Genomic DNA, 15,562 nt, shown 5'->3' with positions numbered 1-15,562 from the left:
TATATATATATATACAGTGTATCTATTTACTAAATTTTCAACGTTGCATAAGTCAGCCGCGCACACACACGTGTGCTTACATTATTGTACATATTTTAATCAGAAAAAAATGGATACATTACATTATTGTCCTAATTAATTGCACAATTTAATCAATTACATGTATAACTGCCTCTTCTTCTTGGTTTACTTTTAATTCTTTTTTTTTTTTTTTTTTTTTTTGCTTAAGTCTACTCTATAAATTGAGTATTCGATATTCGTACGTAAGTATTTATCTTAGTTCAAAGTCCAAACACCTAACAAAACAGCCATGCTTCTATTTGAAAGTCTCATCTTTTTGCTTACGTCTCTAGATATTCTATTTTTTTTAGGATATATATATAACTATACATACATATATTTATATATGTGACGGCGAATGTAGTGTGATCTAAGGGTGTGCAACTGCGCAACCTTGAACCTTTTTTCTTCTGAATATTCCCTATGTATATTATTGTATATTTAAAAATCATCATGTCTCATGTGTTAACTTTATTGTTAACTTTGGGTAAATTACGGTCACTCTCTGAGATAAAGTCAAATTACGAAAAAAATTGATGTTTGGGTAATTACAAACGGTCCCCTCAACTATGAATCTTCTTACACATACATCTTTATGGTGTCAAATTCAACATAATCTTCTAGATTTTGTGGGATGTTCTCTAGTTCGTACTCGTTTTGTGCAAAAATGCAGTTCATGATGCACCAGCATTCGATACTTACAAGCAAAAGAAATACATTTTATGATCATCTTGTCTCAAAATGTGGAGCTCAAATGGGATAAAACGGATACAAACTGAAGAATATTCCACCACAATGATAGACGTGCAAGAAGATTCATAGTTAATGAAGCTGTTGTAATTACTCAAACTTAAGGGATTTTTTCATAATTTGACCATACCTCAGGCGGTAGGCCCTAGTTTACCAATTATTTTTATATATGTGCTAATACAGTGTGTGTGTACACTTGAATTTAGATTAAAGTCAATTTGGAACAAGTGTACAATGTGGCTATGTAATTCAAGTTTTAGACTTCCAAGTTCGTACCATGAAATAAATTCATACTTATCTTCATATTTATTATGTTTTAATATAAATATTATTTTCATTAGTTATGAATAAAAAGTATACTAATAAAAAATGTAATAGATTTCCAATTACATCATCGATGACTTCAAAATATTAAACTAATATAGTGAAATTCACAAAACCAGAAATTAACGGCTGAGTTGAAAATATTTAAAAACGTGCCTTTTAAATTATTAAGAGGCTGTGATATCATCCTAGTTTGACTAACCAGTTTATCTTAGTTTCCAATCCAACCATACACAAAGCAAATACACAAAATGAAATAGGTTCAGGGCAAAATTACATACATATGTTCGACCAAAAACGAAAAAGTTCCGATGATTGAGAAACAATTATCCATCTGTAAAAATGAATACTATTTTCTGCCGGTGCGGTAATATATTTATCTCACAAGAGGAATGAGCAGGTACTCGGCATAAAAAAGCTGCACACGCACGACAAACTATCAAAATAAGTCATCGAATTTTACGCATAGTAATTCTTTTAAATATATATATTTATAGTGCAAATACCTTCCATATGAACATGTAAAATGCTGTTATCGAAGCTTTGTTCTTCAAATCAATTGATTTTGCTCGATTCCATAGCAATAATCCCAACAATGTATGACCGATGACCTAAAGTTATTGCAAAACGAAAGCAATGAATCGACCATAACACGAATTAAGGTGTGGGCCCATGGCCCGTTTCTTATCATGGGCTTGAAAATTCTTGATTATATTGTTTATCATGATTCTCGAACGAGGACTAATAAGAATAAGCTCAAATTGTTTTAGAGGAATATTTGGTTTTTACCGTTGTCCACTTGCTCCAAGTGCAAGTAGATTTGGCTCCGACGAATAAAGCGACAGCATATGCCATTTCAAGAAGTGCAATGCAGATCCAGAAGACCTGTCGCAATAGTTTCGATAAAAATAAATCAAGAAAATTTAAACAGTTTAAAATTGTAAATAACTGTTGTTATGAGTCGACGTTCAACTAACTAACCTTCTCTTGGCCCAACCGGACAGTAAAAGATTGGATCCCGTATATCTTGTCCCCGACAATATCAGGTATATCCTAAAAACATTTTTCATTAAAAGAAATATTTTTCAGTTCTCACTAACTCGGGTTTCTTTTAAGCAAGAAAATATAATTTTATTGCATGCTGTTTCAAAATTGCAATAATTTTATTGCATGGTCTAAATATATAATTAAATAATTATGCAACTAAACGGCCATGCTTCAATTTAAATAATTCACCTTAAACAATGCAATGACGACGGAGAAGAAGCTCATGAATGCAGTTGCAAAAATCACGGGCTTTGTGAGGACAGCTGGCCGTCCATATACATACATCTGAAAATAGCAAAAAACGTAAAAAAATATATATATATATATATATATATATATATATATATATATATATATATATATATATAAATAAAAATTACAATGATAGAAATGGTTGTAGTAAGAAAATAACACCTGGACATGCAAATAGAATGCAACTTGGACAATGACTGCTCGAACAGCAAAAATGCACATCGCTGCAACTACAGCAAATCTCTTCCATCTAAAAAACGGCAACTGCATATTGTTGATCGAGAAACATTTTGATGCTTTAATATAAAAGAAAATTATTATGAGAAATAATTTGATGCATAAAAACAAAATAAACTTACATTAATGGAATATGCAGTTCCAAGTATAAAACTGATGAAAAGAGCCCAAAATAACGGCCACGAACCAACAATCCATCCAAGCCAAAAACTCTACAAATCGGAAAAAAGAAACCGGAAGTTTCATTTAAGATAACACTAATTTTGGGACTTGTAGGCAAATTAAATGAAATCTTTTTACGCACCAAGATGGCAAATGATGTGACAATCATTACACCTGTTGTGACGGAATATTCCCCAGATGCCAACGGGAGATATGGTTTGTTTACCTGATTAAAGAAACGGTGTCACATTTTTATTCTACAAATAGCAAAATGTAATTCAAAACAGATATCAAAATCTTGGATTGCTCCTTTGACGAAGCAAAACATTTCTAGTTCTCATATAACATAGTTTTAGCTCGAGAATACAGTTGCAAGCAAACCTTGTCTATTTCGATGTCCGAAATTTGATTTAATCCAACAATGTATATGTTCATGAATAGAGCAGCAACAATCGCCTGCAAAAAAAAAAAAAAAAAAAAAAAAAAAAAAAAAAAAAACAGGACAAGTTCATAAGTTTAAAGCATCAACCAAATATTCGAATTTCCCAATTTCAAGATTCTAACGGATGAAAAAAAACTACGGCATACCTCTAGTACACCAGTGAAGAATAACGGAGAAAGATCCGATGATTTCTGAACCGCAAGCAGAGAAACCGAGATTATGCTCAATGTCTGCTCAAGAGAAACAGAGTGTAAGATTTCTTTTACTGCAACAAAAAGCTATACAGAAATGCAACGATCGAAAGATATAACAAGAATTATGAACCTAACTGTTCCTATAACCGTATGAGGCCGAGAAAACCTGTAGAAAGCATCTAGGGCATTCGAAGGGCTTCTAGAAGGTTCGGATTCGATAGAATGTTCAGAAGCTGACCTCACTATGAACTTCAAATCTTTCCTTTGATTTAATTTAATACTCCTTTGCCCAATACTTTTACAATGCTGGTGTATCGAATTCAGCTTTTGCACCCGTAATATCGTCGGCACGGCGCAATGCCTTTTTAAATTCCCAAATGCTTTGCATTTTAGAACATGTCCTGCAACATCAAACCCTAGTAATTTCAGAACAAATTTACTCAACAATCCATATCAAAAAAAAAAAAAATTAAAACAAACAAACAAACATATACATGCATCTGTTTTAAATCAGGAGATAGAAAATGTAAATCGATTACTGAATTATTTGTGTTGAAGATGAACAAATTAGAAGAACCAAAATCCAGAATTAAAAAAATAATAATAATTAGCTGTTTTTTTTTTTTTCCCAGTAATGAGAGATACATACCAGTGGGGAGTGAGCACAAATCAGCGGTTAACGGAAAAGAAAGGGGCGAAGAAGATTTCTGGAAAGATCCAACTAGAAGAGACTCCATTTGGATCAAACAGTAAGTAAGATGTACGGATACTCCGATGCTTTTCACAAATGAATGAAAGTTTCTCTCTCTAAGAGAAGAAAGAGGGATGAGAGAGAGAGAGAGAGAGAGCAGGTTGGTGAACAGTGTGCAACTCTGCCTGGAGTTAAACCTATGTGTGAAAACAACGAATCACATGGTGCCACAGAGACTACTCTCCAGTCTCACTGAAGGTACTACTTCTACTGTGGAATGTACAAGCTTTCAATTTGTGCTTTTGCCTCAGGAATATCAAAATTTTTGTCTGAATTTGAAGTCGTTTTTATTTTATATATATATTTCTGTTTTTGTTTTTTATAGTAAATAATTCACAAAATAAATTAGGCTAAATTACGGCCACTCTCTTGAGTAAAGTCAAATTACGTATAAAAAAAAATAAAAATAAAAATTACTCATGTTTGGATAATTACAACCACCACCTTAGCTATGAATTTTGTTAAATGTTTACACTTATAGTATCAAATTAACAGAATCTTTTAGAATCCGTGCAACGTTGTCTAATTTGTACTTGTTATGTGCAAAAAAGACAGATTCAGCTGCACCACAATCTGATATTTACAAGTCAAAAGACACATCTTATGATTATCTTGTTTAAAACGTGGAGCTGGAATGGGATAAAACTGGAGAATTTTCAACATTATCTAGAAGATTCCTCTAAATTTGACACCGCATGGATGGATGTGTAAGAAAATTCATAGTTAAGAAGTGTGATTGTAATTATCCAAACATGAGTGGTTTTTTCATAATTTGACCTTACCTCAGGAGGTTGGCCGTAAATTTACACGATAAGTTAACCAAACTTGAATAAAAAGATGTTTAAAATAATTTCTGATTTAATACCTCTCTCTCTCTATATATATATATATATATATATATATTCATTTGATATTTTTGGAATAATCCAAGTTTGAATTTCTGCAATTGGTTATTGTCTATAGATATTTTGACTTGTCAAATTTATTACTTGTACAATAATTTGGTGGCTGATAATAACAGCAATTGTTATTATCGTACTTCCAAATATTTAAAACCAATATAAAGTTAAGTATTCAAAAAAATAAACTTTTAATTAATAAATACTTGCCACAAATTCTATAAATAAAAAACTACATGTAAGAAATAAAGAACAGAGACAAACATTCCAACAAGCAACTGCATCAATTATTAAACAGAATAAATTAAAGATAAACCATACACACACACATCTCAATACTTTTCTCTCCTTTTCTTTTTTCCTGCTGTGTTTCTCAAGTTTCAACTTACAGAACCTGAACCACAAACACACCACAAACCTGATGCAACTAAACTGTATATATATATAATAATCATAATACCCTACAATTCCTCTACCAAATCTAACATCCTAGAGAGAGAGAGAGAGAGAGAGAGATTAGCAGAATTCCCACAAGAGCATTACAACAAAATTAAATACCACTTCACCTGTGCAGATCAAGCATTTCCGCAATTATATAATCGAACTTGCCAAAGATAGTTCATGAATCTCACCGAGCATCCACTCTTCCCCAGTTTGCCCTCCAAGAACAATAGCCCTAGTCCCTCCAACAATACACGTACTATGCCCCCACGCAAACCTAGGAGGTCTCCCCGGCACATTCAATATCCTCCACGTCGGCTTCTCCTCCGTCGGATCGAGTATATACAGCTGTGAAGCCGAGTGCAGCCCTGCCACAGAGCCGCCAAACACCAGTATCCTACCGCCAGGTAAGCTTACCGCCACATGGTCCAGTCTTGGAGGGGGGGACACCCCCCCCGGATTCCCACCCCCCGGCATCTCACTCCCCGTCACACATCTCCAACAGGGCTCCTCCTCGCTCAAATCCATCGTAAAAACATCGCTCGATCGAAACCTGAGGGGCCCACTTTTTGCAAGACCCCCAAACATCAAGATTTTTCTTCCACCGTACACCGATAGTGTGTGCCCTAAACGCGAAGGTGGGGTCCACGAAACGGGTATCTCTCTCCAAACAGGTTTTTCCATAGACAGATCGAGCAAGAAAGTGTCACTTAAAAGCACTCCAGAATCAGCACATCCACCCGAAACTACTAGCTTAGACCCGTCTAGAGTGCATGAGCTATGCCAAGACCTAGGAAGAGGTGGGGTCATGCTGAAAATCTCACGCCACGTAGGGTGCTTGGCGTCCAAGTCAAGGACAAATACGTCATTAAGCAAGCCTTGTCTACCGCAACCTCCGAACAGGACAAGATTCGAACCGTTGACGCAAGAGAGCGTGTGGCCCCACCTGCCGGGGGGTGGTGACCCCACTTTGAAATTTTGCCACTCTGGATTAGATGAGCTCAGGTCCAGCACAAAGGTATCGTTCATCGGCTGCATATTTACGCCTTCGCCACCGAAGAGAACCACACGGTTTCCCACAGCGCACGCACTGAAGTTGCATCGAGAGGGCTCCACTGCACCTCCAACCGTTAGCTTTCTCCATGCTGCTGCTTCGAGAGTAGTGAGCTCCCTTGCCAATCTGCCCCATCCTAATCTTTTTGCACCTGGCACAGTCTCGAGTACCCGAGTTGTTTCGCTTCCCCATGCGTTTTGACAGACCATTCGCCAGAGATCTTCATTCCTCGTTAGCTCGTAGAGCCGTCTAGAAACTGATCCGACAGATGCAATATCTCTTGGAGTTAGCCGTGAGAGAATCTTGAGAGCAAGTACTTCGTCGCTCAACTCCAGTATTCCACAAACCCCACCTGAAACTGCTTCGCTAGGAGAAATTTTAAATCTAAACCTATCAGATGCTCTAGAAGAATCCTTGAATGAAGCAGAAGATTTAGGAAGTGGGCCAAGATCAAGAGCTGCCTCTGTGAAAACTTGTATGCCGATGATGTGTGTTATTGTTTCATCGTCACCGTATATTGGGGTCATGCGCAATCTGTTCATCATTGGGAATCCATCTTTTCTGAAATTTAATAACTCACCTTGAAACTCGGTGCCTTCAGTCATGCATTTTCTTATTTCAGCAACTTTTATGGGGTTGACAAGAGGGTGTCTTCGCTTGGCAAATGGGCCTCTGCACTGCAGAAAGCGGCTGCACAATTTCCAAAACAATCAAGACATGATATAGTAGCACAAAAATATTTGTCCGGTAAATCGGTAATGACTTGTAAAAGAGACAAAAAAGGGAACGAAATTCATCATTTGAAATTCTTTTCGGACAGCTGCAAAAGGCCAAAGATGTAGTAAAAAATAATATCAGGCAAAATAGCACATGATCCGTCACCAATAACTAGAAGTTGACATGTGAAAGGTTCAGTTTCAATAAAATCTCCAATAAGCAGTAACCAAAACCGAATGACCTGCTAACAGAAAAATTTCATCACAGAGAGCTGCCAAACTTGATCACAACGTAACTAGGGACGAGCTTCTAGAATTATCATTCACGCGCGGTGCACAAACTACTACCCCACTATCACATCAGTAGGAGTACAGCATCAAAAAGATTCAGTTTTCTAATTATCTAGTATCATTCTTTACATTTTAGTGGCATATAAGGAAAATAAAGTAACAATTATAACAGTTAGTTAAGTGATTCCACACATCAAAATGTGGAACTTGCAAAAGTTTATACTGTACCCAGAGAAGAAACAAAATGATTAGTGCCCTTGTTCTCAATTGAATTACTCCATCACTTTCTAAAGATGTCCACAAGCTATAACTTACCTCCAAATAAAGTTAGCAACTTAGACGTGCACAACAAAAGTAGGAAAACTGAAGAGAAAGACGCACTTTCAATTCTCACTCAAAGTTTTATGTCGGCCTATAACAAACTACTGTTGGGAAAGAGACAACATAAAACTTCTCGTATTTACAGTTTACATCAACATGAAGATTTTTCTTCATTCACTGAGGGTCTACCCGGAAAGATGTTAACCAGTTCTACCCAATCATTACATAAAACTACTGTTGGGAAAGAGATAACATAAAACTTCTCGTATTTGCAGTTTACATCAACATGAAGATTTTTCTTCATTCACTGAGGGTCTACCGGAAAGATGTTGACCAGTTCTACCCAATCACTACATCCAAACCCAATTAATTCCGGTTATTGCGTGAGCATTAATGTGGTGGTAAAGAAGTAACTAATGGCTGAGCAGCAGGGTAAGGTAGAGCAGCAAAAATTGGTAGTAGATGTAGATGAGATAAAAGAAAAACGAGGACCGAAACTATGACAGCTGCACAAGACAGAATGAGCGAGAACGGAAAATTTTCAGAAGTGAAGAAGGCAAATAGCACAAACCTCAGAGGAAAAATTGCCATAAACACGAAAAAAATCACTGCTGAAACAACATTATTCCAATCAAATTGCCATAAACACAAAAAATCATCCACAAAAAAGGAACTTTAACCACGAAATCCCATTATCTACACACCACATGCCACAACATAATTATAAAAAAGAAAAAAAAATTAAAATTAAACAACAAAAATAAATAAAAAATACTAACCAATTGCGTCCAAGAACTTCCTCTGCTCGATACCCAGTCATCGTCTCGAATACGGAATTGACATAAATAATGGGATGGTCCGGCTCCAAAGCATCCGTAACAACAAACCCACACGGCGCGGGTTGCAGAAGCTTGTCGATTGGGAACGGCAGTTCTCCTCCGCCACTCTTCTTCAACATAAACCCTAATCCTCCACCAATCTCCTCCTCCTCCTCCTCCTCTTCCTCGCCGCTGCTCAGATCAGACTCCGAATTACTATCCCACTCCATCATACCTCAACAGCTCACAAAACCAAGCTTCCTTCAGCTCATACAACAACGAATCGACAACAGAAAAAATCGGACAAAGAGAATCAATAATAATTGGGATTCAATTTGGGTTTAGGTAAGGAAGTGGGAAAATGAATGGACGAGGTGTTCGGTTTTTGGGGCTGATTTTTTTTTTCTTAGCGAAGGAAAACAGAGGGGCAAAATGGTAAAATTGGAAAGAAGTGAATTCTAATTGGTTGGTGTGGGAGATGGTGAAATGCTTTATATGTACGATCGGAGGAAAAGGATGACACGCTTAATCGATTTGTACCTAGTGAATCAAGTGGTGTACGCGTATTCATCCCATTAATTTACATATACACCACACAAAATTACAGTGCACTTCCAATCCACGCAAGGTACCACCTTTTTTCTTCCCACTTGCAGTTTGTACTGAAACAGAACAACGGGGAAGAAGAAGAAGAAGATAATATTTGCTTCAATTTCAATTTTTGATTTAATTATTTAAATAAAAATGCCAATTAAGAGTGAACCTTCCACACCGCCGCCGAGTATCGGCAAGATCGGGCCGTACACCGTGTTTGTCACTCCTCCGGCGACGCCCAAACCGGAATTTACCTCAGTACAGAAACCGGTTCAGCCGCTTACTCCTCCGCCGGTTATGGCTCCTCCGGCTCAATTCTACAAGGAAACCCCTTCTTCGTATGCTTTCTTCTCGGACGCCGTTGCCAAATTTCAAAACGGTACCGTTTCGGTTAATCTGTTTATTTTCTATTTTTGTGACGGAAATAAAATTTGAAATAATTTTTTCAGCACATGAGAATTTGGATGAACACGTGGCACATTGGTTTGGATTGAACCAGTCAAAATATCAGTGGGCATTAGATGATTACTACCAAAACAATGAGAAGGTGAGGTTTTCTTCTTTGATTATTATTTTTTATTATTATTATTATTATTATTATTATTATTATTTATTTGTTTATTGTTTTTATTATTATTTATCCAGAATAAGAGAGATGATAAACCAAAGATTAAAGAAGGCAAAGTAGAGATTGTATGATTCAGACAAATGCTTATGATCAGGTAAGATAGTTCACTAAACCTTAGATAGCAGCTACATATTGTTGTATTATTTTTAATATTTACACTGAAATTAAAAGAAAATGTCTGCGTATATTTTGCAATTTGATTCGATAACCAGATAAAACGGAACAAGATCGACTGGAGATTCGTTGTTTACATAGTTCTAGTGTTGCTTAACATGTACATTAACTTGTTTGCTATTTAGTTACACGAATTTCTAGAGAGAGCGTATCTTGGAAAAGGAGAAACCTTTGTAACCCTCGTAAGCATACCTGCAGTTTTTCAGCATCAAAGAATTAATTTGGTCTCGAGATTAATTAGATATAGAGCTTGTGATGATAAAAAACGAGCTTGGATTTTAATCGAGCATATAACGGGGGCTCTTGTAAAATAGTCTAACCATGCTCAGTCGAATTAATTTTAGCAATTCAATCAACATCCACACGTCAAGAAAGAAAGGAAACCATAAAAAGAACATTCCTTAATAATAAATTAGAAGAAGAAATACCGTGGGCCCGATCTCCCCCAATCTTAATAATCATGTTTCAAGCTTCGGGACCTTCGCAATATGGAAGTCGAAAGAAGCACGGTGGTGGTGGTGGTGGTGGCGTTTCTATCTTGATATACGATCTTAGCTCTATCAACTCTTTCTTCAACCTGCAATTCTCCTCCATTAATCGCTCCCAAGTTTTCTTCAAGAACTGGAAATCAGCCTCCGTTTGCTTTAGTTTTGTCCTACATTAAATCGTATTAAAGAAAAAAATACAGTAAATAACTACTAAAAAAGAAAAGAAAAAAAAAAGATGAAAATTCAAATCAAAATATTGAAGAAAAAAAGGAAGAAATAATAATTAACCATGCTCTCCGGTTTTGAAACCAAACTTCAACTTGTCTGGTTTTGACATTCAATTTTTCTGCCAGCGCCTGTTTCTGAGCCTGCCACCATTGTAAAAAAAATACCTTCTATTTTCTTGTTTATTTAAACAAATATATATATATAAAATATATTTATTATATATACACTAAGATGTTTTAGTGTGTACCGTAGTAAGGGTGGAGTGCTGCCTGAAACTGTCTTCAAGCAAGGTTGTCTGATCTCTAGTGAGCCTCATTTTCTTTCTGCTACAATTCTTGTAACTATTGCTGTCATATTCCTTATTTTCGCTTTCTTTCTCGTAATTTTCAAACAAATTCAAGCTCAAGCTCGAATCGATAATTCTAAGATCGTCAGGGTGACGTGAGATAGAAAGATCGAGAAACAACATGGGCTTAACTTTCTTTTGATCTTCCCTTTTGGGCTCGTACGGATTTAGTCCGAGCCCAAGAGTAGTGTTGCAGTATTGATCATCATGTTCATCCATGGTTGATCAAGAGATAAGAGTGGGAATGAGAGTGGATGTATTGTTAATTACTATGTCTAGAGTAGTTAATTTAGAATATCAAAAGATTTAAAAAACAATGTTATGATTATGATTCCTTTGAGGAAACCAAATTCCACAACAACAAATAAAGAACTTTTCGACTCTTTTGTCACCCAAAAAAAACAAGTTGGTAATTAATAGGAGTTTGCCTGCCTGCCTCTGTAGTGTCTACTCTTCTAGAACACGTGATTTTGTGCCTTATTATGTATTAATACTCAAGAAAGTTGAAACTGTGAAGTTAATAAGTATGAAGTTAGTCAAAATGGTTAATAACTGTAAATTGAACTTGTAACCCCAACCATGAAAGAAGGCAATAGACTAAAGAATAAATTTAGTAGCATTAAACCATTGATTGAGGGGAAGAAAGTTGACTAAAATAGTTTGAACTGACAGTTAGCTAACGGTAAACATGCAATACTGAACTTTAATGACAAACCCTTCTTCTTCTTGAAAACCAAATGATATGATCACAGTGTGTTTCATCATTTGAAGCAGTTTTTCGTTTCATCTACATTTTTGCTAACTTCAACGATGAATTTCGTGTTTGTTATGACTTGCGATGAAAAAAGCTAATCGAGGACAAAAAAAATTGACTTAATATAACCATATCAAGCAACAAATAAAGAGAGACACACGCATATAGAAATCCACAAACCAAGATGTAAGAACGAGTGAAAAAAGAGTCATGTATTATAGGAAGAAGTAAGTTCATGTTAATTGTGAAGAGCAGAATGGAGTGAAAGCATACCGTTAGTATACTGCTTTCTCACCTTCTTGTACTTTTCCAGCATCACTTGGTAATATCGTTCCACATTCTGAAACTCTACTTCACTGCAAAACTTCGACTTAACCTCCATGAAAGTAGCTTCTGCTATATCCCTGTGCTGAATGAATGGATCTGCTAACGAAATATTCGAACTTGATGATTTTTCTCTTTCCTTTTCTTCTTCTACATTGAGATGCTTCATCCATCTAATATGTTCAAGAGGATCTTCGTTTTTCTGAAGAGCTGCTTCTAAATATTCAACTGCATCTGAAAACTTTGACTCATTGGTGATCTTATTGAACAAACAGTGAAAAGTTGTCTTCTGGTTTTCGTAAAACCGATCTCCAGCATCTGAACACAGTAGCTTTGATCCAACCAAGGAAGCCTTCCGAAATTCGGGATTTGTATTGCCGATTAACTTTATTGCAATATGCAGTAGCCTCACAGATAATAAACGAAGGTTATATAGAACAGAATCACCAGATGTGTCCTGTATATCTTTCTGTTTAGTACCCCAACAATAGAGCGCAATTTGCATAAAACCTTCCCACCTATCACATGAACCATCAAAATGAAATAAATAGTCAAATGACAAGTCTAAATTACCTTGGATAGTATTTTCTTTGATGATGTATTAAATCAAAGTACTCACTCAAATGGAGGTTCAATCTCAACAGCCAGAGTCAAATGCAAGGCAAATCCAGCATTAACATCTGTTACTGCCTCGTGTGGAGAACCTCTTGGAATGTACAAAACATCGCCTTCTTCCAGCAGAAACTCTTGACATTCACCACCATCAGATTTTCTACTTTTATTCTCCAAATCATGCCAGCTGTCACAAGGTTCGTATAAACGAGGTAACTGAAAATCCGGCCGAGGAAATACTTTCCATCTCTTTACACCAATAATTTGGCATACAAAGACGCAGTGGTCATCACTGTGACGAGCTAAGCCCTGTGAATTAGCTGGTGTTAAGTACATATTAACACCAGCTGAAGGCTGCCCAAAGAGAGAAGCTAATCCATCTGCAATAGCAGCAATACTTTGATAACGAAATTCCAAACCACGTAGAGCAATGGAGTAGCCCTCGTTAAATGCTTCTTCGCATTTCAAGATTTCGTCAATGCTGAGATCGCATTGCTCCTGAAAATAGTGCAACTCTCTTTCTATGCCCCGTGTTTTCACGACCCGAATATCCTGATGGTAGATTATAGGGTGACCAATATGATTCTTTATCTCGTTTATGACATGAGAAATATCTATTTCGTCTGAGGAAATGGATGGGCAAGAAATAGTGTTTTTTAATATGGAAGTAAGAAAGGAAGGTACTGCCTCTTTCGAACCAAGATACTGAATGAAAGGTCCGAAGATACCGTCATGCTTTAATGAAGCCTTGGGTGGATTCCTTATAAGCATGGGAGATGTCTCCCAAATATGCAATAAAAATCGTTCGATATCAACTTCCCCTGAGTCAAAAATGCTTCTCTTAACATGTTCGGAATCTAGGGTTTGTTGGTGCAGACCACCATTAATAGATAACCTGAATATACATTCGACCAAATTATTTGTTCTGATGTTACTTATGCAGAACTCGTTTTTCTGATCGAATCTTGAAGAGGAGCTGCATAACCTCCTTCTATATGCTTGCCCCCACAGTCTTTTTAAGAGCAACGAAAATTTTCCAGAAAGTTCCGTTGGTATATGCTGCAGCTGCTCAACCGTGCAGTAGTTTATTAGAGAAATGGCACACTGGAGAAGCAATATCGGATACTCATCTTCTTCCAACAACGTCATGTCAGTAAGGAGACAAACTTTTGCAGCTGGAGATTCTGATTCCTTTACGAAGCAAAGACTAATAATAGTTCAGTCACAGAGAAAAATGCTTTCACCCAAAAGTCGACTCATATAAGGTACTAAACAAACTAAAAAAGAACGGCCACAACTATTGAGTTTCATCGAATTTTTATTTCTTCCAGGCCGTACATTGTTAAACACTTTACGTGTCATAATTATACATAGTATCTTCAAAACATCGAAACTAGGAAGCAGAAAAAAGAACTCCACCAGTACTATTAGGGTCATGTGATAATTCAGCAACCATTTTTACCGCAAGCAATAACCAATTAAAGAAACTACAAGAGTTTTTGGGCTTTACCCATGCATTTGCCGTATATCAAGATGGACTAACAACTAAAAATGAACAATCAATCAGCATGTGACTTCAGGTTTTGCATCGTCTAAATATTCTATTCTTCCCATAAATTAAATTCGAAGAAAATGCTCACATAATATTCTCGATTGCGGCGAATTCAAGCAGCTGCTGCCGTCCAACAGATGTGGTGGCTAAGTCCAATACAGCATTGCAAGCTGCCATTGAAATCTCCCTTTTGGGACTTGTTAGCAATGAGATTAAACCCTTCACTGTTTCATCTTCCTCGGCAATCATTTCATTCATCTCCAACGACGATAGAGACGCAGCACCTACAATCTCCGCACTCTTGCACGCAATTTCGGCATAACTGATGAAACAAATGGAAAGAATTAAATAAAATAAAAAAATATTACAGTAGTTACTAAAACATACTGCCAACAACTACACACTCAAACAAAACCCTAATTCATGAAATTCTACAGCAATCACTTTCCACAAACATTAAACATACAAACAGCCCATAAATTTAGAAGAATCAACGATCTCAGAAAAAAAAAAAAAAAAAAGGCATAATCATTAATCAACACATTAAACAAAAAATCAGGTCGTAAAAAAAACAAAAAAAAAGTAAAATTTAGGGAAAATTGAGATTATAATTACTTGAATCTGAGAAGTGATGGAAGCAAGGAGAGGATTGGCGACAATTGGAGATGGGGAAGGTTCAGAAACAGATCGTTCAAGCATTTTTCGATGAGGGGAATTGCTACATCTGATTTCGAACAAACGGCTGCCAAAAGTAAAGGAAAAATGTTATCGCGGTGGATTGTGTTTCTCTTCTTCTTCTTCTTCGTGATGCTTCTTCGTTTCCTCTTCATAATCTTCTGCAGCTGCGCTTCCATTACAGTTCTTCCTCAGCCTTTTCAGCTAAAAAGGAGATATGTGAAAAGACTCAAATGGGCCTCAATTGCTCTCGTTATTATTATTTGCTGAAAATTTATTCGATTTATCTAATCACGCCCTAATATTTTAACCAATATATTTTGTAGAAATTGAGACCCAAAATCAAGCTAAATGACTAAAAATTAAACTAAATCATTCGATACTCGATTTTATTTCGTTCATTAAAAGATCGATTTATTAACATAACA

General features: G+C 36.2%; 5 protein-coding genes across 6 annotated transcripts; 1 reads left to right on the top strand and 4 right to left on the bottom strand.

The window, feature by feature from the left end:
• Positions 1-1,370: 1,370 nt before the first annotated feature.
• HPT1 (homogentisate phytyltransferase 1) lies at positions 1,371-4,468 on the bottom strand. Its single transcript, XM_013001828.2, has 12 exons — positions 4,118-4,468; positions 3,604-3,869; positions 3,421-3,504; positions 3,214-3,288; positions 2,975-3,058; positions 2,793-2,882; positions 2,596-2,697; positions 2,371-2,466; positions 2,116-2,187; positions 1,924-2,019; positions 1,641-1,745; positions 1,371-1,552 (listed from the first exon to the last, which is right to left on the bottom strand). The coding sequence occupies exons 1-12, from the start codon at positions 4,203-4,205 to the stop codon at positions 1,511-1,513; spliced, it is 1,200 nt and encodes a 399-aa protein (XP_012857282.2). The 5' UTR covers positions 4,206-4,468; the 3' UTR covers positions 1,371-1,510.
• A 915-nt stretch (positions 4,469-5,383) lies between these two features.
• Positions 5,384-8,992, bottom strand: LOC105976578 (adagio protein 1). The gene is made up of 2 exons (XM_013001819.2): positions 8,721-8,992; positions 5,384-7,303 (listed from the first exon to the last, which is right to left on the bottom strand). Exons 1-2 carry the CDS (start codon positions 8,990-8,992, stop codon positions 5,710-5,712), a joined length of 1,866 nt encoding a protein of 621 aa, XP_012857273.2. The 3' UTR covers positions 5,384-5,709.
• A 424-nt stretch (positions 8,993-9,416) lies between these two features.
• Positions 9,417-10,235, top strand: LOC105976581 (hypothetical protein). 2 transcript variants are annotated; one of them, XM_088825160.1, is made up of 4 exons: positions 9,417-9,732; positions 9,803-9,900; positions 9,999-10,075; positions 10,194-10,235. In XM_088825160.1, the coding sequence occupies exons 1-3, from the start codon at positions 9,504-9,506 to the stop codon at positions 10,050-10,052; spliced, it is 381 nt and encodes a 126-aa protein (XP_088681286.1). In that variant the 5' UTR covers positions 9,417-9,503; the 3' UTR covers positions 10,053-10,075; positions 10,194-10,235. The 2 variants fall into 2 exon arrangements, with proteins under 2 accessions (XP_088681286.1, XP_012857275.1); XM_013001821.2 differs by having other exon boundaries at positions 9,999-10,235.
• LOC105976580 (homeobox-leucine zipper protein HAT14) lies at positions 10,169-12,813 on the bottom strand. Its single transcript, XM_013001820.2, has 4 exons — positions 11,119-12,813; positions 10,932-11,011; positions 10,584-10,810; positions 10,169-10,347 (listed from the first exon to the last, which is right to left on the bottom strand). Exons 1-3 carry the CDS (start codon positions 11,434-11,436, stop codon positions 10,621-10,623), a joined length of 588 nt encoding a protein of 195 aa, XP_012857274.1. The 5' UTR covers positions 11,437-12,813; the 3' UTR covers positions 10,169-10,347; positions 10,584-10,620.
• Positions 12,159-15,519, bottom strand: LOC105976577 (uncharacterized). Its single transcript, XM_088825159.1, has 4 exons — positions 15,075-15,519; positions 14,548-14,781; positions 12,915-14,114; positions 12,159-12,813 (listed from the first exon to the last, which is right to left on the bottom strand). The coding sequence occupies exons 1-4, from the start codon at positions 15,311-15,313 to the stop codon at positions 12,210-12,212; spliced, it is 2,277 nt and encodes a 758-aa protein (XP_088681285.1). The 5' UTR covers positions 15,314-15,519; the 3' UTR covers positions 12,159-12,209.
• Between the last annotated feature and the right edge of the window lie 43 nt (positions 15,520-15,562).

The sequence above is a fragment of the Erythranthe guttata genome, chromosome 11 (genome assembly GCF_056151865.1).
Source record: "Erythranthe guttata isolate IM_541 chromosome 11, IM_541, whole genome shotgun sequence".
In the NCBI taxonomy this organism is placed as follows: Eukaryota; Viridiplantae; Streptophyta; class Magnoliopsida; order Lamiales; family Phrymaceae; genus Erythranthe; species Erythranthe guttata.
This window is presented reverse-complemented; position numbering and strand designations above follow the sequence as displayed.